Source organism: Nuphar pumila, chromosome 14, assembly GCF_984573655.1.
Source record: "Nuphar pumila chromosome 14, dmNupPumi1.hap1.1, whole genome shotgun sequence".
Taxonomy (NCBI): domain Eukaryota; kingdom Viridiplantae; phylum Streptophyta; class Magnoliopsida; order Nymphaeales; family Nymphaeaceae; genus Nuphar; species Nuphar pumila.
In genome coordinates this window covers 18477460-18500613 of record NC_143262.1, presented here as the reverse complement: position 1 = coordinate 18500613, position 23154 = coordinate 18477460, and the positions used below count along the sequence as shown (strand labels likewise).

Below are 23154 nucleotides of genomic sequence, written 5' to 3'. Positions count from 1 at the left end.
TTCTTGATCATTAGTGAACTTAGTCACTATAGAGAGAAGATCATTAGATTTTTTTTTTAAACTAGATATCTCTTCTTGTAAGACATTGGTTTTAATGCCAATTTCTTTTATCTTAGATGATTGAGAAAAGTTTTTCTTCTTGAAATCTTCCATCTTTTGAAGTAATAAATTGTTCTTAGAGTCAAGAGTCAAATTTTCTGTTTTCAGTTCTTTATTTTTGGAACTTAGACTCTTAAATTTAGCATATAAATCATTAAAAGCTTCTAATAAGTCATCATAATCAAATTGACTTATCGAGTCTTCTTGTGCTACAAAACATATGTTGGTGACTTCCTTATTTGATTCTTCATCGGAATAAGAGTCGCTTTCATCCCAACTTGCTTGAAATGCCTTTTTCTTCTTGAATTGGTTCTTAGGCTTGATTTTGAGAAGGGGACAATCTCTTTTGATATGTTCAGCCTTTTGCAGTTGAAACATTTGACTTCATCAGGATTTAATCGTTTAATTTTTTCATCTTTCTTTGAAATCTCCCCTTTTTGATGAATCTTTTGAATTGCCTAGTGATAAGGGCAATATCTCCATCTTTATCTGAATCTTCAGAGTCCGAAGTGGCTTTTAATGCAAGAGATTTCTTCTTTGATTCTTTTTCTTGTCTATCTTGAAGTTGAACTTCATATGTCATTAAATTACCAACTAAATCTTCAAGAAAAATGGTATTTAAATCATTGACTTCCTCTATTGTTGTGGTCTTTTTCTCACATTCAAGAGTTAAACACCTCGAGACTTTTCTAACTAAATTCACTTGCAAATATTCTTTCCCAAGAGATTTGAGAGTATTAGTAATATCGGTCATTCTAGTTATCATGTTAGAAATTGACACATTTTGCTTCATTTTAAATAACTTAAATTTATGAACTAAAGAGACAATTTTAGATTCTTTTACCTTTGACGTACCTTCATGAGTCACGAGAAGAGTATGTCAAATTTCATTTATAGTAGAACATTGAGAGATACGATTGAACTCTACTTTGTCAACGACACAATATAGCGCATTCATAGCTTTGGCATTGAGTGAAGCAGTCTTCTTTGCTTCATCGGTCCATAGGCTAAAATCAGTTGATGGTGCTTGGTACTTTTCCAAAATGACTCTCAAAATTTCAAGATTTATGGATTATAGAAATATTGTCGTTCTTACTTTTCAATAGACATAGTTTGTTCCGTCAAAGAAAGGAGGACGAACTGAGGAGCATCCTTCTTTATACTGAGAAGATGATGTTGTTGTCATGCTAGATGATAGTAAGAACCAAAGATAGCAAACCTTGCTCTGATACCAAACGAAAGTGTTGTAGGATTGATGCAACGCAAACTAGAGGAGGGTGAATAGTATTTTTAATCTTCGTATTTAAAATTTGAAGGAATTTGAATACTGCAAAGCAATCACACACAAAGAACACAAGAATTTTATCTTGGTTTGGTCTTCGAGACCTACATTCAGTCCCCAAGTAAAACTCGCTTGAGATTTCCACTATCACACTTGTGTCACCACAAGATCAAACAGACCAAAATCGGTCTCACTTTCAGCAACAACCCTGTTGAAAGCAAACTTCTCCTTTAAACCAAAGAGACTCTATCCTTTTAAAGAAAAATTAAAATAACCAACTTACAATCAACCTAAGAGCATTTCTTATTATTGCAAATGGAGTAGAATAGGCTTCTAAGGTTGCTGAAATACTCAACTCACAATTTTACTAACTCACAGAAAGAATTGGAGTAAAAAACTAGAGTGAAAATACTCAGTGAGTGAGAAAATGAATACTTGAATAAATAGGAGTGAAAAACAAAGAATTTGAAATTTTTCTTAATGATTTTGAATGTAGATCTCATTCTTATTTATAGCTAAAGAATTCAAGACATTGGTGGTACGAAAGGGTGTCAAACAGAGGTTTTTAAGCAGTCAAAAACATTTGAAAAATGAAAGAATGCAACTTCTGAAAGTTTTAGAAATGACTATATTAGTCGACTGGAATAGTTATTAGTCGACTGAAATCAAATATTAGTAGACTGGCAGTTAAAGTCAGTCGACTACTGTGTCTAGCCGAACAGATTTAAATTCTGGTTTTTGAAACTTAGTCAACTAAAGAAAAGTTAGTCGACTTATGAAAATCATCAGTAGACTAAAAAAAACTTTCAATCGACTCCTGGTAAACTTTTTAGAAATCAAACATTCTGGTCGATCGACTAAGAAAACTTTCAGTCGACTTTTGTTAAACTTTTCAAAAATCAAACTCTCGGGTCGGTCAACTGATGAGTCTATTGTTCGACTGATAAAGCTAAAAATGTGGGTAAAGAGCTTTCTAAAATGATTTTCACCAAGGGTACTTTTAGAAAAAAAATTCTTAAGTATTTTTAGGTGAAATGCAAGTAAGATATGCAATCAAAGTAAAGCTCTTACAAGAATGTAAGACTTTTAAAGAGATTTACATTTACACACTTGTCTTCACAGATTCTTCAATGAATTCTTTAATTATTTTCATCTTTCTTCATTGCCTTAGCTGAAATTCAGTTGTTCCAGTTGTTCATCATCAAAATCTTGTACTTGAATTGTCGTGTATCGCTTCCTTGTCTTAACACTTCCTACATATGTTCAATAGACAATGTTTTTAACCCCTAAGAGTAAGAACTCCTCAAGATCCCAAGCACAAAAGAGGTACACACACGCCTCTTAACAAACCCCTAGATCATGTCCTTCATGGTAGAGTTCTTTATCTCTCTTTTTGTTATTACCCTATGTGCACTATTCATTTTCTTTCATTTTCTTTCAATTCCTAATGTTAGTATATTATACAATTTTTAATGTACTTTCACTAACTAGTGTTCAACATGTAATCACATACACATGCTATAAATTTTAGGGATAACAACACATCACTGAGATACAATATCAATTAATTATGTCACGATACTTAAAATATTTATCATAAGGTATAAGCGTGATATTCTTAGAATAAATCATATTCTGAGAAAAAATCGAATTATACCTCCCTTTCTCAATGCCTAATATTTTTTTTCCTTTTTCTCACAACATATTACATGTGTCAAACCATTATCCTCATTTTTATAAGCATATTCATGCATGACTTTTCATGTCATGATGAGATACTAGGATAAGCATGTAATATATACCATAATTCACATGCATCTTATTGAAAATATCAAAATATAGATTCTTAAACATGCAATTCAGATGATCTATTCACATATATGAAATAATCAGCATACATTTAGAGCACATGAAATCACATAACAAGATACATTTATGAACAAGCTTGTATCTTATTTATCTAAGGAGTTATTTGCAAATGTTTTCTTACCTCAAATGCAAGAATTGTACCTTACTTTACAGTCAAATCTCTCATAGTCGTCAGATATGTTCATCATATAACGACTCACTGAATTTACCAAACTGACATTTTCTTTATTTATAAAATTACCAAACTACTCTTCCTGAAGATGGCCTGTCAAACTTTATTTTTTGTGTTGTGTGCTTGGTCATGCAAATAGCACCAACAAATTTCTCTCTGCGTCTTGATTTTAAAGCACTAAATCTTACCCGATTATGAGTTAAGGATGAAGAGTTATGCATGTTTTACCAAAGTAAGCATAACAAAGCAAAAATGTCATTTCACCTTTCAAGCAGGTCTGGATCTGGATAATAGGATTCACGAGGGATCCAACCAACCCTCTGGTTCTGATTTAATATTTTGAATCAGATCTGACCCAGATCTGTATCCTACAGGTCAAACCCAAAACAAGTATATGTATAATTTATTTGTTATCATTAACCAACTAAACCATGTTGGTCTAATGGTTAGGGGTAGTTCCTTATGAGTAGGTAGATGGATGTTCAAACCTTAACTCTATCCTCTCATACCCTTTTTCTCCTTTTTGGATTCACTAAACCTAGCCCATACCTTGAACTTAATTGTTTCACTCCCAAATGGACTGGATTCAGAAACAATCTATTCTAGTTTGGATTCAAACTGGACAGAGATCTAGTCTTTGTTTTATACACTGAATCAAGAATCTGGTACAATTGAACCAGATGCATTTCATTTTGGGATTGCTACTAAATGGATCCAAACCTGATTCAGTCTAAGTTTAGTCCAAACTTGATCCATTCTAGGTTTGGTCCAAACATGATCCAGTTCATGTTAGGAAACCAAGAAAATCACTATCTCAATTTTCTATATATATATATATATATATATATATATATATATATATATATATATATATATATATATATATATATATATATATATATATATATATTAACATTTATATAATTTATTTTCTTCAACCACACCCAGTTTGAATCTCACCCAGACCGAGTTGGTTTAGGTGCAGACCCACTTGACCCAGTTTGGGTTGCACCTAGATCGAGGGTCTTGACTGACTTAGTCTAGTTTAGACCCAGACCAAGTTGGTTCAAGGTCTTCATAGATCGAGACACAAAGAGAATCTCTTTGTCTCTCTCTCTCTCATATTTGACTAAACTTGGTCTGAGTCCACCCAGACCGAGACAGTCTGCTTATTGTTGACCAAAAACTTGGGAGCATCATTGCAGACTCGGTTTGGTTCAAACCGAGTCGATCTAATCCAAAATTTTTCAGGCAGAGACAGAGAGCATTAGCTCTCTGTCTCTCTGTTAGTAGACTGAGACAGAGAACACACTCCACATTTGACCGGACTTGGTCTAGGTGAACCCAGACCAAGTTGGCCCGTTTACATACCGAAGCTCTGTATCTAGCCCAAACCCTAACCAAACTTGGTCTGGTTTCACTCTGACTGAGCCAATCTATTAATAGGCTGAGACAGAGAGTTTTTGCTCTCTTGTCTCGCCCCTAATTTTATCATACTTGGTATGGGTTCACCGAGATCGAGTCGGTCTACTTGCAGGTTGAGACATGAAGTGATTGCTCTCTGTTTGAATCCCTGTTTGATCAGACTTGGTCTGATTTTTACCAAACCAAGTCAGTCTTAATTACGGGTTGAGATAGAGAGTGACGGGTCTCTGTCTCCCCCCACCCCCTTCCTCATGTTTGACCAGACTCTGCCTAGTTTTATTCACGTCGAGTCAGTCTATTTGCCCTCAAAAAATCTTGGAGCAGAAAACATCTCACGCACCATACTAGAGTCGGTCTAGTTGCCAACTCTGACGGGTCGAGACAGAGAGTGTATGCTCCTTGTCTCACACTTAATCTGACCATACTCGATCTGGTTCAACCAAACCGAGTCGGTCTTGTTGTTTGATCGAAAAATACCGAGATAGAAGGTTTGATCAAAAAATACAAAGATAGAGGGTGGTGCCTTTGTCCCGCTTGATTGAGTGATGTCGGCAACCTCATGGTTGTCGGCGGTTGAGACAGAGACGCTACCTCTATCTCTTGCTCTCTCTCTCTTTCCCTCCTCCCCACCCCACTACTCTAACTCAATGAGGGGGCCTTTTCTCTTCCCCCCCTACCTCATGCATGGGGGAGAGGGAGAGGCTCCCTCTTATTTTTTTTTAATTAATGTGGGGGCCTCCCCACTCACCATCTCCTACCAACGTGGGGAGGGAGGGACTCCCCACCATGGCCTAGCCGAGTCGGGTGGGCTCGAGCCCACCTAACTTGGCTAGGTCCAGGTTTTACAGCTTCACTCACCGTAATAACGAGCCAAGCTTGAACACCCTCGGTTCGGTTTGTTCAGCTTGTTTACCAGCTTAATTAACTGCCCACATCGGCATATATCAGTACATTTTTTTTTTGTTTAAGTGAATCTAAAATACGCAAATGAGTCTGAAAATGAGAATATGATTCCAATTCACCAATTCGTCTGCATGAAATGGAATAACATCAGATATTCATTCACATAAAAAACATTCACACACACTTGCAAACCGGTGTGAAATGGAAATCATTCACATTGTAATTTTTCACATGTTTGCAAAAGAATGTGAAAATAACCAATGTGAATCAGACTCCGCGCTAGTCAGAATTTGATTCACGTTTAGCCTATGTTTGGCAGCTTTGGATTGAGATGGAATCGCAATTTCCATCTCATGCTGAAATATGGTTTTGCCAAAACATTATTGAGAATGGTGTTGCAGAAAACATTCTCGTGTGAATAATGGTGTTGAAATGTGGTGTTGGGGCTGCCAACTCTATTCCCAATGCAGTGTTTTGCCAACAATATCTCTCCCAAAGTGCAGAAAGCAAGAGATCACTTGTGGAAACCACAACACATCAGATTTAAAGATCCCAAACAGAGCCTTAGAACCAAGCAAACGTTTCTAGATAATGTTTACTACCCTCGTGGGTAAGGAACCCCTTAGTGAATAAATGTAATATTTTATTTTTTCAGTATTTTTGCACATTTGACCCTCTGTGATCTGCATATTAAGCTAGTAAAAACTGACCTTTAGATCATGTTTTTTCTGATGTATAAGACAGATTTTACGAGACATGAAAAATCAATGGTCTACAATGTGTCATATCTTCAAACCTAAAAAAAATACTTTTACATAAAAAAAAAACTATTATCCAAAAGTCGATTCCTACTATTTTGACCATCCTGAACACATCCATGAGTTCAGATTTGGTCAGAAAAACCTCTCTTATGAGTTCAAACTGAGGGGTTTCTTACCCACAAGGGTAGCAAGTCTTATCCCATATGTTTCGTACCAATACAATAAAAAAAAAACTTGCATAAAAGTTCAGGCCCGTGCCCACGCTAACGTCATTGATAGGGATGGCAGTGGGGCGGGGGACAAGGTTTCCACCCCCGCCCCGCCTCAAAATTTTATCCTCCACCCCCGCCCCGCCTCCGCGGCGGGGATGGATTTTATCCTCCACCCCCGCCTCCATCCCCGTTTCATACCCTTCATCCCCGGTCCAAACGGGGATGAGGCGGGGCGGGGCGAAGATATTGCGGGGAAAAGTGGTCGGGGCGGGGATCGTGGCGGGGCGGGGAAAATTGCACTTCCACTTCCGCCCCGCCTCCGTGGCGGGGATGGATTTTATCCTCCACCCCCACCTCCATCCCCGTTTCATACCCTTCATCCCCGGTCCAAACGGGGCGGGGCTCCGCTTTCCCCCGGTCCACTGCCATCCCTAGTCATTGAATATGCCAAGCTGCAAATCAAAGGTCAAACAAGGGTCGTTGGGGGCTGCGGGTTAGGTCCATGTCTTGTGACCGCAGCCCTCAAAAGTTCGAGCCCAATTTGTGGTGAGAAATTTCCAAAAGGAAGCTAACCCAACGCCCCTGGCCTGCTGCCTTGTTGAAGTCAAGGAAGTTGGTCTCACATGTCCCATGTGAGGGGTCTGAGCTTGATGCCTTCTTTGAATCGACTTCTTTTATTGATTGATCTGAATTCGGGTTGATGTCACTCCTGATCTGTTCCTGATTTTGTCAAAGAATCAAGATAGACTTTGATTCTCATTTTTCATAATGTTGGATTTGGTTAAACAAACAAGTGAAATCGGAATTACGTTTGCACCAACATCACAAATCTCATTTTGTAGAAATTTTGGAACCTGAATTTTTGTGATGTTGGTGGGATGCCACGAGTTTGTGCCCAAATGGGTTTGGGCTTTTACCAGTAGCAAGTGGGACTTCGAAAAGAACTCGATGAGCAAGGTTTTTTTTTTTTTACTATTTGAAAAAAATTAAAAATAATAGTAGTATAAAAAATACAAAAGCTTTTTTTCTTATCAAGTTAATATCATGATTAAAAACGTGAGGTTTTCAAAAATAAGGTACATTTTTCAGAATATTGAGTTTCTTGGCGTTATATTGGCTTTTGAAAATAGTACGAAAAATGTGGCCAATGTTTCTAAAATTTGGTGATATTCGTGGCATAGGTTTAAAACTTTAAACCGCGTTTATCTTTGGGGGAGAAAATGAAAAAAAAAATTAAACTCTAAACAGCCACCCAACTATCAGCTATTTGCAAAAGGCCACCCAAATTTTTGGGTCATTACATTCAACTTGCTTGGAATTTCTTAATGCATGCTTACTCTTTTTACCTTTTTTAATCAAATACCTCAGCTTTGTCTTTGAGGCAAAGAAATAAACTTCGAGGACCCGTTTGGATGATAGGGGCAAAACTTGGTTTTTAGCAAACCTTAAAAACCAGGTTTTGTTTTGATATATAAACTTGGTTGCCAATAGGGATGGCAGTGGACAAGGTCTCCACTCCTGCCCCGTCTCAAAATCCTGCCCTCCATCCCAACATTCATTTTTTGGCACGGGTTTTACTTTTAACTTCTATTCCCACCATGATCCCCATTTCATGTCCTTCATCCCTGGTCCAAACGGCCCCCTTTCCCCTCGGTCCACTGCCATCCCTAAAGAAGGATCTGGGACGAGGCAGGCAGAGATTGAAGACGGGGACAGTGCGAGGCTGAGAAAAGCATAAGTCCATCCCCACCTCCATCTCCGCATGGATTTTGAGTTTAACCTCTATTCCTGCTTCATCTCGGTTTTATGTCCTCCATCCCCGATCCAAATGGGGCGAGGCAGGGCGGGACCTCATTTTTCTCTGGTTGCTAAAATCCAGTTTTTAGGACTGTTTGGATGACCAAAAACCTAGTTTCAGGTTTTTGGTCACCAAAAACTTAACAAAAAAAAAAGGAAAAAGATAAAAAATAATACCTACCATTTTCAGGGCAGCGAATGCAGAGCCGGACCTGTCAAGAGGCCAATGAGACTTGGGCCTCAGGGCCCCTGGGCCAAAAAAAATTTTAGGGGCCCATTTTTAATAGGAATTACATTTTTAATAGGGACCAAAAACAGCAAAAAAAAATTTAAGGGTTCAAAAAAAATTGGAGGCGCTGCCCTCGAACTCCTACTATTAATAGGGGGCTCAAAAAATTCCGAGGTGCTGCCCTCAAACTCCTACTATTAATAGAGGGTCTATTTTTAGGAAGTTCATTTTTAATAGGGTCTCAAAAAATTTCGAAGCCCTGCCCCAGAACTCCTGCTATTAATAGGAGGCCCATTTTTTCCCTCAGCCTCAGGCCCCATAAAACATAGGTACGGCCCTGAGCGAATGGCTTGTGTGGGCTCAAGCCTATCCATTTTCTGGCAGGTGACTGGACGAAAAATCGCTAGCTAGCCCAAAAACTAAAAAAAAAAAAACTTAGCCAGCCACCCGCCGGGCCATTTTTTGGTTGGTAGTTGGCAAAAAAATGGCTAGCTAGTCTAAAATCTCCAAAAAAGAATGGTTAAATAAAATCATGGCCAGCCACTTTCCCAATTAGGACTGTAGAAAAGCTGAGGATTTATAAGAGAATCGGACAACTTGTTAGCAGTATTTAGTAAATCTATTAACATTATACGAAGTAGCTAGTGTACTTTTGAAAATGACAGATGATAAGCCACACATTTTCCGATCCTTTGGAAGGCTATCCTCTTCTTCCCCAACTCTCTCTCTCTCTCTCTCTCTCTCTCTCTCTCTCTCTCTCTCTCTCTCTCTCTCTCAGATTGGTTTTCATGAGGCAATCCAACTTCCTAGAACATGGGGTCCATCTACTGTTCACTAGAACAGTTAAAATGGTTGATGCTACAAATGGTGGTTAAATTCCCACCACCACTCTTTTGCAACCAATTGAATCTCCATCGTCTGATTCGCCCTTTTGATGCTCGGAGATCACTGAGTTCTTGGATCGAAGAAACAAGAACTTACATGGCCCCCCAAAAATTTCAGGCTAGAACTTAGACCAAGACACCTAATTTTTCAGGCAAATTAAAGAAGGGAAACCCCATCAAGAAAAAAGTAAATTTGGCCATGTTTGTCATATTTTCTAAGTCGTAGACAAAACACAGAATGATCTCAAAAGTTAGTATCATCTACCTCTGTATCTTTATCGGTACTTTATATTAGTGTAATATATTATAACGATCAACAATGATCTAGGGGAACAATTTTTGTCACTTTTTTTCTACTAAACAGAAATAATTGGCCGATTCTAGTACCAACCGTGTCTTTCAAATGTAACTTGTAAAAGCAGGTTTCTAAATGCAATAATGGAAATAATTAGCAGCTTTTTTAAATAGCTGATAAATTAGAGTATTTTTTTGTAAATTACTTAATTAGAGGGAGTGATTAAGCTTTATAAATAATTAATTACCCAAATAGAGAGTTGACACCCTATACCTTTTTTCCTCGATCGTTGCGTATACAACTCAAAATGGTGAGACGAGTCAAAATGCATACCTTCAGTTTCTTCCTAGTGGTTCATAGCATTAAATTATGGTAATAACCTTGCATGGGAACATAAAAGTTGTGTTCAAGAGCTTGTATAATTAAAAAAACTCATGAAGTCCACGTGAATATGCATCCCCGCAGCTGCCAATCTAGATGTACAAGGGCTTTCAGCATCATATACAGCTAGCCATTGGGTTCCACCACCTAATGTCTGAGAACCATCTATCTGGAAGATGAACGGCAGGTTCGAACTCATAACCAATCATAGTGACGTTATAGCAAATCCCCTATATATTTCATCTTGTAGCCAAGAAATATATATGCCTTGTGGGGAAACCCTACATATTATATCAGATTATGCATCATCCCTTCACTGCCTCAAATTAACAAGACATCGGCGTAGAGAGAGAGAGAGAGAGAGAGAAAGCTTGTCGTCCAAGGCAACTAGTTACTTGAACATTCAAGCTTAAACTCTAAAGCAGCCTCTTCTAGGGACTTGGTGGCCCCCCACCCTCACCTTCCTCAGACTTGCCTCAACTCACAACCATAAAATCACCGTATCTTTCAAGGCCTCTAATTAGTTGCGGGAAACTCTAAACTGATCCCCTATTTGAAAACCCACACGCCCCTACATTCACCAACCTCTGGTCTCCTGTGTGCATCTCTTGCCGTAAGGCCAAAGCAGCAGGCTCCCCTAGCAGTCTCAAGGTTTTAGGCTGTCGATCATCGTGACCGTAGGACAGTATGATTTTCCAGTTCATCCGGTGGAAGACCGCGTAATAAGCTAAACATTTTGTCTCTTGAAAGAAGAAATCAGATGGGCACTTTGGTTGGTCATGTTGCTCCTGGGTTTGGCTTCTTCATCATAGGCCTATGGCACCTCTTCAACACCATCAAAAACCATAGTCTCCATCCAAATTCTTACATTTCCCAACCATGGTTCCCATCAAAGCTGGCTAGACACCTTGAGCTCTATTCCATAATGCTGGGGGCCTCCATTTCCATAGCCATGGAGCTCTTCATAGGCCCAGAGAAGCACCAACCCTTTGATGATGATGGCACCATCCCTTCTTACCACCTCCAAAACTTTGAACACTCCTCAATCTCCTTGTTCCTCTTCATCTATGCATTCACCACCTTCTTGGTAGACGCCCTAAAGGTCAAAGTCCACGCCGGGCTCGCTGAGTTGCTTGCTGGGCTAGCCTTTGGTCAACAGCTGCTGATTTTCCACCTCCACTCTGCTGACCACATGGGTATGGAGGGTCAGTACCATTGGCTCCTTCAGCTGGTCATAGCTGTCACCTTCTTAACCACACTTCTTGGGGTTGCCTACCCTAGGAGTTTTTGGGTGGTCTTTGTGAGGTCCTTCAGCTTATTTTTCCAAGGGGTGTGGTTTATGGTCATGGGTTTTATGCTATGGACCCCTCAGTTTGTACCCAAGGGATGCAGGTTAAATATGGAAAATGGGCACCAGGTGGTTAGGTGCATGGATGAGAAAGCCTTACATAGGGCCAAGGCTCTGGTGAACATCCAGTTTAGTTGGTACTTGGCAGGAGTCACTGTCCTAACCTTGATTTTCTATGTGGTTATGGTGAGGATATATGGAGAGGAGGTTGAATACAGAAGGATAGAGGTCAAGGAAGAAGAAGAAGAAGAAGAGGTGATGCAGAAGTCTGATAGGTTTCTTCAGATGGGGAAAGGATTCACTTCTTTTGAGTTAGAGACGTAAGGATTCAGAAACAGAGAGCCTCATGATTATGGTGTTGGGTATGATTTGGATTTTGGATGCTTCTTTTCTTTGTTGCCTTCTTCTTTCTTTGTCTCTTGGGTGCGGATGCGCTGACCATATTCCATCAGGGCTTTCTAGCACAGAAAGTCTCCCAATTCAGTGTCAGCATAGCTAGAACGACTAAGTCTTTGATTTTGGGGGTGAGTTTTCATTCTTCATGAAAAAAAAAACTCAGTATCAGTTTTCTAATATAAAAAAAAAAGAGTTGTTTTGTATATAATTAAAAAAAAGTGTTGTTAGAGGGTGTTGAAAAAGTTGTGCTTATAATATGGTTGTAGCACATGGTTGCACCAGTTGTGCAAGGTGGTGGGGTGGGGATGACATCATTTGGGATGGATGTAAATATGATGGAGAGAAATAATAATGTAACCTTTTTTTTTGTTTTTCTTGTTAGCGGGCAAGGAAGAAATTTGTTCATTTTAATTAGGGTGTCAATGGGTCTCTGGTTTGAGACCCGACCCGTGTCATACCCTATAGGGTCACAGTGTTTGGTGATAAACAAGGTCAGATTAAAATCTGGGTTAGACCCGAAGGGTCCGATTAATATATGGAGAAGGGTATGATTTGTTAAATTTCATAACAGACCCAGGCCCAACCCAAGTTCTGATTAAGATGCACAATTTTTCAATGTAAAAAAAAAAAAAAATATTTTAACAAGTATGCTTGGGGTCTGATTCATGGAATTGTTAAGGATCCGGGTGTGGATGAGTCTGATTAGACTCAGGTCTGAACCCAGTATCATCATCTCAAATCAGGTCTGTGTTTGGTTCTACCTGAGTCCGAACCATAGTTCACACCCCTAATTTTAATGCTTGACTTCTGTTGTGAATTACCAAAAAGTCAGACATGTACCTGCCAATAGTTTTAAGGATATAAAGTGAATGTCACTAATGTCTTGCGAACGGACACAAAGACAAGCACACGGACACGGACAGTGACTCGACAGGAGTTCAAGTTGTGTGCATCTATATCACAATGACACGCCCATTGAGGGAGCGCGTTCCACAGGTGACATGAAATAGCACATGTCGTGACACGCCAACACAATCATGACATGTAGGACCATTAATTAATTAATTTTTAAATACTATTTTATTATTTTTTAAATAATATTTCAGTAAAAATACATTTTTATATATTTAAACATCAACAAATAGGTTTTATTCATTAAAATATTAAAAAATCCATATTGCCGTATCTTATTTTTGAAAGAAAAAAAAAAGTCAAACATACTTGTCGAACTCGAGTCACGTATCATGCCCCCCACCCGTATCGTTGTGACATAGTGCAATCGTTATTAGAAAATAAGACATGAATTTTTAGTAATCAACTGATTTAGGTTTTTATATTGAAATATATACATTGTTATTTAAATAAATTCGTTTGTACGTGTCATGAACGTGTCAAGTATCATGCCCTTGTATGGTGTCGGTAGAAATGGTCCGTCCCTAATCAGTGCCGTACTGTGGTCAGCAAAGTTGGAGGTTTGGTGCTGCTTGATCTTATCATTGCAAACCAGGCTGTGGTTTTCCTCTCAACTAACCTTCTTAGCGACGCGGGTCACTTTGATTGGCTTGGTTTACTGGGACCCGACCCAAACCAATCCCTATCTGGTCTGGATATGGTGATAAATAGGAAGACCCATTTAAGACCCGGGTTTGGACCTGAAGGTCCGATTAATACATGAACCCGAAGTATAGTTTGTGAAATTTTATATCAGACTCGGACCTGACCCGAGTTCCCATTAAGACCCACAATTTTTCAATGTAAAAATGATAAAAATATATAGTTTTACGGGGTATGATCTAGGTTTGGTTCATGTAGTTCTTATAAAGTCCGGGTATGATTTTTCTTATAGCAGACCCGATTAAACTCGAGTATGGACCTGATACCATACCCAAAAATCTAATCTAAGTCTGGTTCCACCTACGTCCGAGTCAAACCCACCCGTTGACAACGCTACTGTAGACTACATGGTTTTTTTTCCCTGTTAATAGAATAAAACAACCAAAGCACATAAAAAGTTCCAAAAATCTCCAGCTAAAGGACAAGCACCAATGTGATGACTCGGAACACTCGAGCCTAGTTGTCACATATAAATAGGTGTCAACGGCTCAGGTTTGGTTGGATCTAGGTGGAACCAAACTCAAACTTGATTTGAGATGATGGTATCAGGTTGGGACTCAGGTCCAATCAAACCCACCATATGAGAAACCATACCCAGATCTTATAAAGATTACATGAACTAGACTCGGACCATACCCGATAAAATAATATTAATATTTATTTTTACATTGAAAATTTATTAATCTTAGTTAAAACTCAGGTCGGGCCCAGTTCTGGTATGAAATTTCACAAACCATACCCGGCTCCATATATTAATTGAACCCTTAGAGTCCCTCCCGGATTCTAATTGAACCTTTTTATTTATCACCAAACCCTAACCCTAAAAGTTTCCTATGGGTTGGGTCAGAGTTAAACCCTAACCATTAAGAAGTTGTGTTGTCTACTTGCACTAAAAACCATATCTTCCGTTATAAACTCAGCTTTCCTTGCTGCGAGCAACCGCAATCACAGGGCATCCTTTGCAAGGTTGAAGTTGGATGCATTCTCTCATAAATAAGGGGACTTCAAGGGTTTCACTAATGAGAGGCCTACCAATATACTCCATGATTGGCCGGGGGGACGGAGGATGGATCCTTTCAATGGGTCCAGTTTGTACCGAGTCAATGACCCGACCAAATCCGAATTTCAGAGTATGGGCATGAAAAGTAATGACCTAAATAATATTTGGGTCGACCCAAGCCCAACTCAAGTAATATGCAGGCTAAGTTTGGGTCATGATTTTTGTCGGGTACTTGATCCGACCCGAATATTATATATACATTTAAAGCTTTACAATACAAAGTATTGTGGACTGTTGATTTTTAGTGCTTTAAAAAATCATCTAAACATAGAAAATTCATAATCCAAAACATGTTGTTCACTAAATGAATGATAAAAATTTAACATGTAAAATCCAATTAATGAAAAACTTGATCATTCAAGAAAGAACACATTGATTATCATCAGTTGTAGATTTTGGACTTTTCTTTGGTTGGAATGCAACCCATAATAGTGGACGAGCAAATCATCAACTGTCACAGGCGCAATCAGCAGCGGGTGCACATTAAGCCAAAAAAGAGGCTTTAGCAGCAGTTGTAACCTACTCTAAAGACTTCTTTTCAGACTAGATCATAGTGGCGATCAAGGACCACCACTAAAAACACAAAAATTGTGCAGATTAATGTTGGTCGCTCGTTCAACGTGCATCCCACATTTTTCTGTCCACTGTTACACGTACATAGGAGAGCTTCAAATGCACGCTGAATGCACAATCGACATTAATCTTCCTGATTTTTGGGTTTGTAGTGGCGGTCCTTGACCGCTGCTAACTATCTGGGCAAAAAAACAGGCTTTAGCGGCGGTCATGACTGTTGCTAAAGCCTTTTTTGGCTTAACACATGCCCACAATCAACGACCAGTGCGCATGAAACCTAACAGTGGACAATTTACTCATCCAAAGTTTTATATATATATATATATATGAAAGGGGACCGTCCAACCAAAGGAAGGTTTAAAATCAACAATTGATGATAATCAACAATAATGTTCTTTCTCTAATGATCGAGTTTATCATCAATTGAACTTTACATATTGGATTTCTATCATTCATTTAGTAAGCCATCCATTTTGGATTATGAATTTTTGATGTTTAGATATGTTATTGAAAGCGCTAAAAATCAATGGCTTAATACTTTCTATGGTAAAATTTTAAAAGTATCGTGAGCGGTTGATTTTTCAAGTTTCAAAAAACATGCTTGTATGTCATAAAGTCTTTGTATAAATCATATTTCTTATTAAATAAATTATAAAAAACAAATATATGTTGTTTGATCTATGAGATTCTCAAGCATTGAAGAAGGGAAGGGGTATAGGTCTACCCTTACCTGGCCCTAGCCCGACCCGATGACAACACTAGTTTCTTCGGTTTAGCTAGAAAAAAGAATCATATAAAATTGTCAAACACATCGATATAATTAGATTTGAGAAAATTATGAAAAAAACCTTTCAAACGACATGCATGTGTTGGATCGATTGTAGTGGATGTGCACAAAGGGCACGAGAAACAATGAGAGAAAACAAAGAGAGGGGGTATTTGAACATGGCCTGCTCTAGGAGAATTCCTTTCTTGGATAATCCAGTGGGAGCTTAAATAGCCCTCCCTTGAGTAGCTATTTCACCAGCTATGAACAGGGAATTTTAATCCATGCAATTTTGTATTCATGCATTAAAATCAAAAAATGTTTTGTAATAATTTTAAAGATGTTTTGGATATGCCTTGAAAAGGTCAATCCACGTGTTAATGAGAGAGTGAACCCTACTCTCTCCTTAACGCATGGGCCCATGCATATGAGGGGCCACATGGCCATCTCAATTGCCAAATATGGTCAACATCACTCACTTGGCCATGCAAGCCAAATCATGATATAGGACTTTTCTTTCCACTTTTAGTGTTTAACATTTGCATCAAAGTTCTAGCAATGAGTTATTTCATTGTTACTTATCTAGGTAGATGTCTTCACTAGACATGTCTTAATTCCATACATGATACAGGTTTTGAAAACAATTAGTAATTAGATATGCTTTTGTTTAAAGGATTCTCAAAAGAATACCATCGATTATTATCGAGTTGTTCAAGCTTGGCTCTAGCCTATGACTCGATTGACTTGAGTTGAGCTCGAGCAAAGCTCGGCTTGGCTCGGATCGGCTAGGCTTGAGTTGAACACATTTATAAAAAAAAATTAAAGGGTTTAATTTGCAAAATATGTGTTAAATCTTTTTTTTAAAGAACCGCAAATGGTTTGATTTGAACGCATGTCACTTTCCAAAGAGACCAAATACTCACCAGCTAAAATACCACATCTTTTTAAGATTTTAATATTTTACATTATCTTTGTATACATGTATGTATGTGTTTCTATGGTTTATATATACGGATATTCTCTTGAGATATTCCTCAAAATCCAAAAACTTTAATTTTCTACACTATTTTCCTGCTCGAGTTTTTCCCAAGAATTCTCTTTGGATAATTAAAGAAAAATCACATCAATCACCAAGTTCATTGTTATAAAATTCTAGGTCCTTTGGCCACCGGGCAGTGCTCTCAATAGTGACCTCACAGCAAGAGACTTTGTGGGTTTCAAACTCGTAACATCCTGTCAATTAGGTTTGGTTCACAAGTGCGGGGCTCTATAGTGGGCCAACCAAGAATGATATTTGTAGCATTGATTTCGTGATAACGGGTTTTCCAGCTTTTACTTTCATTTCTCTCTCTCTCTTGAAAATATCGTTCAAGTTGGACCAGGATAAGATGTGGTTCACGTAATTATCACCAGTACACGTGGAACTTCGTTGAAGAAAATGACGTCCAAAGGATTTTTTTTTTTCCGTTGAAGGTGCTTGCGTGCAAGATTCCTCCTCAATTTATTTTAGGAGAAAAAGTCAATAAGTTATAGCTTGCCCAATGAGGCATAGGGATGGCAGTGGGGCGGGGCGGGGGACAAGGTCTCCACCCCCCGCCCGCCTCAAGATTTTATCCTCCACCCCCGCCTCCATCCCCGGCGGGGAATGGATTTTATCCTCCATCCCCGCCTTCATCCCCGTTTCATGTCCTCCATCCCCGGTTCAAACGGGGATGAGGCAGGGCGGGGAAAAGTGGTCAGGGCGGGGATGAGGCAGGGATCGGGGTGGGGCGGGGAAAAGTGCACGTCCATCCCGCCTCCACCCCCGGACGGGGATGGATTTTAACCTTCGTCCCCGCCTCCATCCCCGTTTCATACCCTTCATCCCCGGTTCAAACGGGGCGAGGGGGGGCAGGGCCCCGCTTTCCCCCGGTCCACTGCCATCCCCAATGAGGCACGATTCAGGCTTTGCTTAATTTTATTTATGGTTGCCCCGTTGTTAACGCAAATTCTGTACCCCAAAAATATTGACGAATATCTGCGCCATTTTGAAAATATTGTGATGTTTTTTGACATGGTTTTGAATAGCTAAAATATATTGATATTTTAAAATATCCCGACATTACTACTTTAAGAAAAATATCACAAGTTTTTTCATGATATTATGTTTGTAATTTTTATTCCAAACGAAAATCATGTTATCTTATTTTTTTATGTAATTTGTTGTTCCCTTTTTACACTTTCCGTAACTTATTTTTCTGATAATTTTTCAATAAAAATGTCAAAAAGTTAAAAGTTCAATTTCTCATGAAAATTATGTTGCCATGTAACTTCTTTCACTATGACTCATGGCAAGGAATCCTTGTTTTTTTAACCTATAAAGTTTATGGCTTCAGATCTATGTAGGTGAGAAACTGAGAACTGCCCATTACTATTTTTTTCAAGTGGGTTTTGGAGCATATTCACAAATATCAGCCATTTTTTAAAATTATTGTGATATTTATACTTTGGGAAATTTTCAATCAAGGGGGGTAACCTTTTGCACCTAATTCCAAATATGGGCCTCACTTTTCTGATTTTCCAATGCCAAATTTTTCCTAACAATTGTCAAATAAGTGTTTGCTTCAAGCTGGCGTTAGCCTCATTTGATGAACCTGAGTTAAATTTTTCCAATGTTGAAAATACCCTTGTGCCTTTTCTTTCCCCAAACTATCTACCTTTCCTTTTCCCTGATCATAATGAGGGGGGGCAGAGCTAGGGATGGCAGTGGGGCGGGGCGGGGGACAAGGTCTCCACCCCCGCCCCGCCTCAAGATTTTATCCTCCACCCCCACCTCCATCCCCGGCGGGGATGGATTTTATCCTCCACCCCCGCCTTCATCCCCGTTTCATGTCCTCCATCCCCAGTTCAAACGGGGATGAGGCGGGGCGGGGATATTGTGGGAAAAAGTGGTCGGGGCGGGGTTGAGGCGGGGATCGTGGCGGGGATGGGGCGGGGCGGGGAAAAGTGCACGTCCATCCCCGCCTTCGTCCATGCCTCCATCCCCGTTTCATACCCTTCATCCCCGGTCCAAACGGGGCGAGGCGGGGCCCCGCTTTCCCCCGGTCCACTGCCATCCCTAGGCAGAGCCAGGACTTTAAACTAGGGTGGGCACCAGCCACCAGGGATGTCAATGGGTTGGATCAGGTATGAACTCAGTAAGTTCTAACCCAGATCTATTTTTGAGGTGCTTGTTTCGGGTCCGGACCCAAGTCCTATAAGATCCACTATAAGAAAAATAAGGTAACCAGATGACAAACACGTCAACCTCCACCAAGCACGACTTAACGCCCTGTGAACTGTTTCGAACGTCTTTCGGACCACGGTGGGCTGCACAGGGTACGCAAAAGACACGCTGGGTTCAGTCATCGCCGGAGAAGAGCAATATCAAACGGACGGGTTGGTCAATAGGGGTGCCCGTCATGACTGTGTCATGTTCACCATGGACGCGGTGACCCAAAATGAGGACAGTCGATCTCACAGGTGGTAACAGGTTTGTATGAACATATATATAATGGGTTCGTGGAATACAAAGATGACATCCTTCTGGGTAACAGGTTTGTAATGAACATAATGACCCAAACCAGAGAGAAAGACATCGTGGGGCATTTTAGAACAACACCCTAAAGATGATCCATAGGTGATCCGAATTGGTGACTGGAACACAAGAAGGGCGATTGAAGAACGAAAGGAATCTCACACAGAACATCAAGATTCTCATAAATTTAACGAAATGATCCTCAAATATTGGGAGGGTGGTGTATGTTCTCCCCCGATGATTCACTGAATCCCACGTCTGTGTTCGGGGTCAGAATGAGCACCACGTATACAAGCACATGGGGCTCGTATTCCCGTGTATGTTGACATCACTTAGCATTGGAGTCTGGTGTGGTTGTAAAGACTTAAGTACCCTTTCTTGCTATTTTTCTCATAAAACGACGGTTTGAGAAAATGACAAAAATGCTCTTCATTCAAAAAAGAAAAAACAAACGGTTCAAAAAAAGGACAAACATGTCCTCCATCCAGAAAGTCGAGGATGATGTTGACTCTTCAAAGTCTACACAGCGAAACGAACCTTAATCGTTTCGCCGATGGTGAGCCGACGATCCGATGGTCATTCGGCGAAACGAACCTGAGCCATCAAAAATGTATATTTGAACTTTTCATTGTTATCTTCTTCTTCTTCCTTCTCCGTAAAACCCTCTCTCTCTCTCTCTAGAGAAGAAATTAAGAGAGGCAAAGAGTTCCCCCTGGAGAAGGCCATGAACATCAACTCTCTCACTCTCTCTCCCTTCTCTTTCTACTTCTGTGCACATCCAGCAGACGATCCTACATTGCTCCATCAAACACCGACTGACCTGCACACTGACTATAGCATCGTTCAACTTGAAGAGTTGTGGAGCCTGATTCAGAGTTTTTACCCTTACAAAAGAGGGGCCTGAGGGCTCCTCCCAGCGTGGGTAGCATCATTCAACCTGATGAGTTATGGAGCTTGATTCAGAGTTTTTTCCCTTACAGAAGGAGGGTTTGGGGGCTCCTCTCAGCATGGATAGCATCATTCAACTTGATGAGTTGTAGAGCCTGATTCAGAGTTTTTACCCTTACAGGAGAGGAGTTTGGGAGCTCCTCCCAGCGTGGGTAGCATCGTTCAACTTGATGAGTTGTGGAGCCTGATTCATAGTTTTTGCTCTTACAGGAGGGGGTTTGGGGGCTCCTCCTAGCGTGGGTAGTATCATTCAACTTGATGAGTTGTGGAGCCTGATTTAGAGTTTTTGCCCTTACAGGAAGGGGGTCCGAGGGTCCTTCAACAGCGATTTGTTGGAAGACTGGATAACACTATAAATCGTTGTGAGGTTTGTTGGAGACCCGAAAATACTACAAATCGTTATAGGAAGGCCCGACAATACTACAAATCGTTGTTGGAAGGCCGGATAACACTATAAATCATTGTTGGGCTCGTTGGATACCCGAAAGTACTACAAATCATTGTAGGAAGGCCCGACAATACTACAAATCATTGTTGGAAGATCGAACAACACTATAAATCACTGTGGAGCTCGTTGGAGACCCGACAACACTAAAAATTGTTGTAGGGGAGTCATTGAAAAATTATGAGAAAGAAACACAAAAAAAAATACAAAAATCGTGGGAAGGGGTGTTACGAAAACCTCAAGCAAGAAACAACTGAAGGAAACATGAGCCCCACGATTAAACAAAATACTTTATTGCTCTTTTTCGATAGTTAAAAGAGGGAAAGAAAATAAAAAAATTATACAAGGCCCCAAAAATTTTTGGTCCGGGGGGCGCTACCCCCCCCGCCAAGGGCGCCCCCCCCTGGACCCCCGCAAGCTGATCGCGCAGCGGGACCCGTGCCGGAGGGGAGCCCCCGGACCCCCCTCCTGTAAGGGCAAAAACTCTAAATCAGGCTCCACAACTCATCAAGTTGAATGATGCTACCCACGTTGAGAGGAGCCCCCAAACCCCATCCTGTAAGGGCAAAAACTATGAATCAGGCTCCACAACTCATCAAGTTGAACGATGCTACCCACGCTGGGAGGAGCCCCCAAACCCCCCTCCTGTAAGGGCAAAAACTATGAATCAGGCTCCACAACTCATCAAGTTGAATGATGCTATCCACGCTGGGAGGGCCCCCCAAACCCTCCTCCTGTAAGGGCAAAAACTCTGAATCAAGCTCCACAACTCATCAAGTTGAATGATGCTACCCACGCTGGGAGGAGCCTTCAGACCCCTCTTTTGTAAGGGTAAAAACTTTGAATCAGGCTCCACAACTCTTCAAGTTGAATGATGCTACCCACGCTGGGAGGAGCCCTCAGACCCCTCTCCTGTAAGGGTAAAAACTCTGAATCAGGATCCACAACTCATTTAGTTGAATGATGCTACCCACGCTGGGAGGAGCCCCCAAACACTCCTTGAAGGGTAAAAACTCTTAATCAGGCTCCACAACAGTCAATGTGCGGGTCAGTCGGTGCTTGATGGAGCAATGTAGGATCTTCTGCTGGATGTGCACAGAAACAGAAAGAGAAGGGAGAGAGAGAGTGAGAGGGTTGATGTTCATGGCCTCCTCCAAGGGAGATTTCTTTCTCAGATAATCCTGCAATGCAGAGACTGTGTCTTAAATAATCATCTTCGAGGCACTTAAGTCTTTACAACCACTCTTTTTCTAGAATCGTCATTTTTTTTTTGGCACCAATGGAGGAGAGGGTACTTAAGTCTTTGCAATCGCATCAAACTCCAACGCTAATTAATGCTGACAAACATGAGGATACGAGACATACATTCTTAAATACGTAGTGCTTTTTGGGACCCCCGAGCATGAAATGTCCTTTTCGGGGAGTAACATATAACCTGCTTCGTCAAATATTGGTTGTCCTAAGCAAAACACTCAAGGTCCCAGTTCACCTGGCACAATAGTCAACAAGGAACCCAATTCAGAATAGGTCACTTAGATAGAGCTCAGGTTAATGAAAACTTCATTACCATGTTCTCCAATATCACAATCAAGATCATGCCACGAGATATATCATACCATAATGGTCTTTTAGTAAGCATCTCATGTATATGCCGAGTCGCAGCTCCATTCAAATTTTTTTAATTATGGACTCTGAAAGACGGTTGTGAAGAAGTTATTAGAAAAGGACAAGAAAGGAGACTAAAGGGGTCTCCAATGTATAAGCTGACAGCCAAATTGAAGAAACTGAAAACGAAACTCAAAAGATGGGCCAGAGAAAACATTGGTCATATATCAACCCTAAATAATGGCAGTTAGGAAAGAATTAAGAGATACGTCGCATAGAGATCGAGGCAGGGTACACAACAAAATTCAAAACAGAAATGCATCTAAGAGATGAACTCCAGTTATTGCATCAAATGGAAGAGGACATGTGAAAACAAAAATCGAGATGCAGATGGCTTAAGGAGGGGGATCGAAACACGCGGGTTTTTTTCAAGATTTATCAAACAAGAACATCATAAGGAAGAATACCTCAATCATTGTTAAAAAAGATGGGGTATGGGTTAAGGCCCAAGAAGAGATCAAAAACGACAGTGAC

The 23154-nt window shown here is 40.2% G+C and overlaps 1 protein-coding gene across 1 annotated transcript; it reads left to right on the top strand.

The window, feature by feature from the left end:
* Nucleotides 1–10877: 10877 nt before the first annotated feature.
* On the top strand, nt 10878–12624 carry LOC149816545 (uncharacterized). The gene has a single exon (XM_089987744.1). It carries the CDS (start codon nt 11070–11072, stop codon nt 11979–11981), a length of 912 nt encoding a protein of 303 aa, XP_089843870.1. The 5' UTR covers nt 10878–11069; the 3' UTR covers nt 11982–12624.
* Nucleotides 12625–23154: the final 10530 nt, after the last annotated feature.

Coding starts and splice junctions, on each gene's coding strand:
- LOC149816545 (XM_089987744.1), top strand. CDS start 11,070: ATGGGCACTTTGGTTGGTCATGTTGCTCCTGGGTTTGGCTTCTTCATC.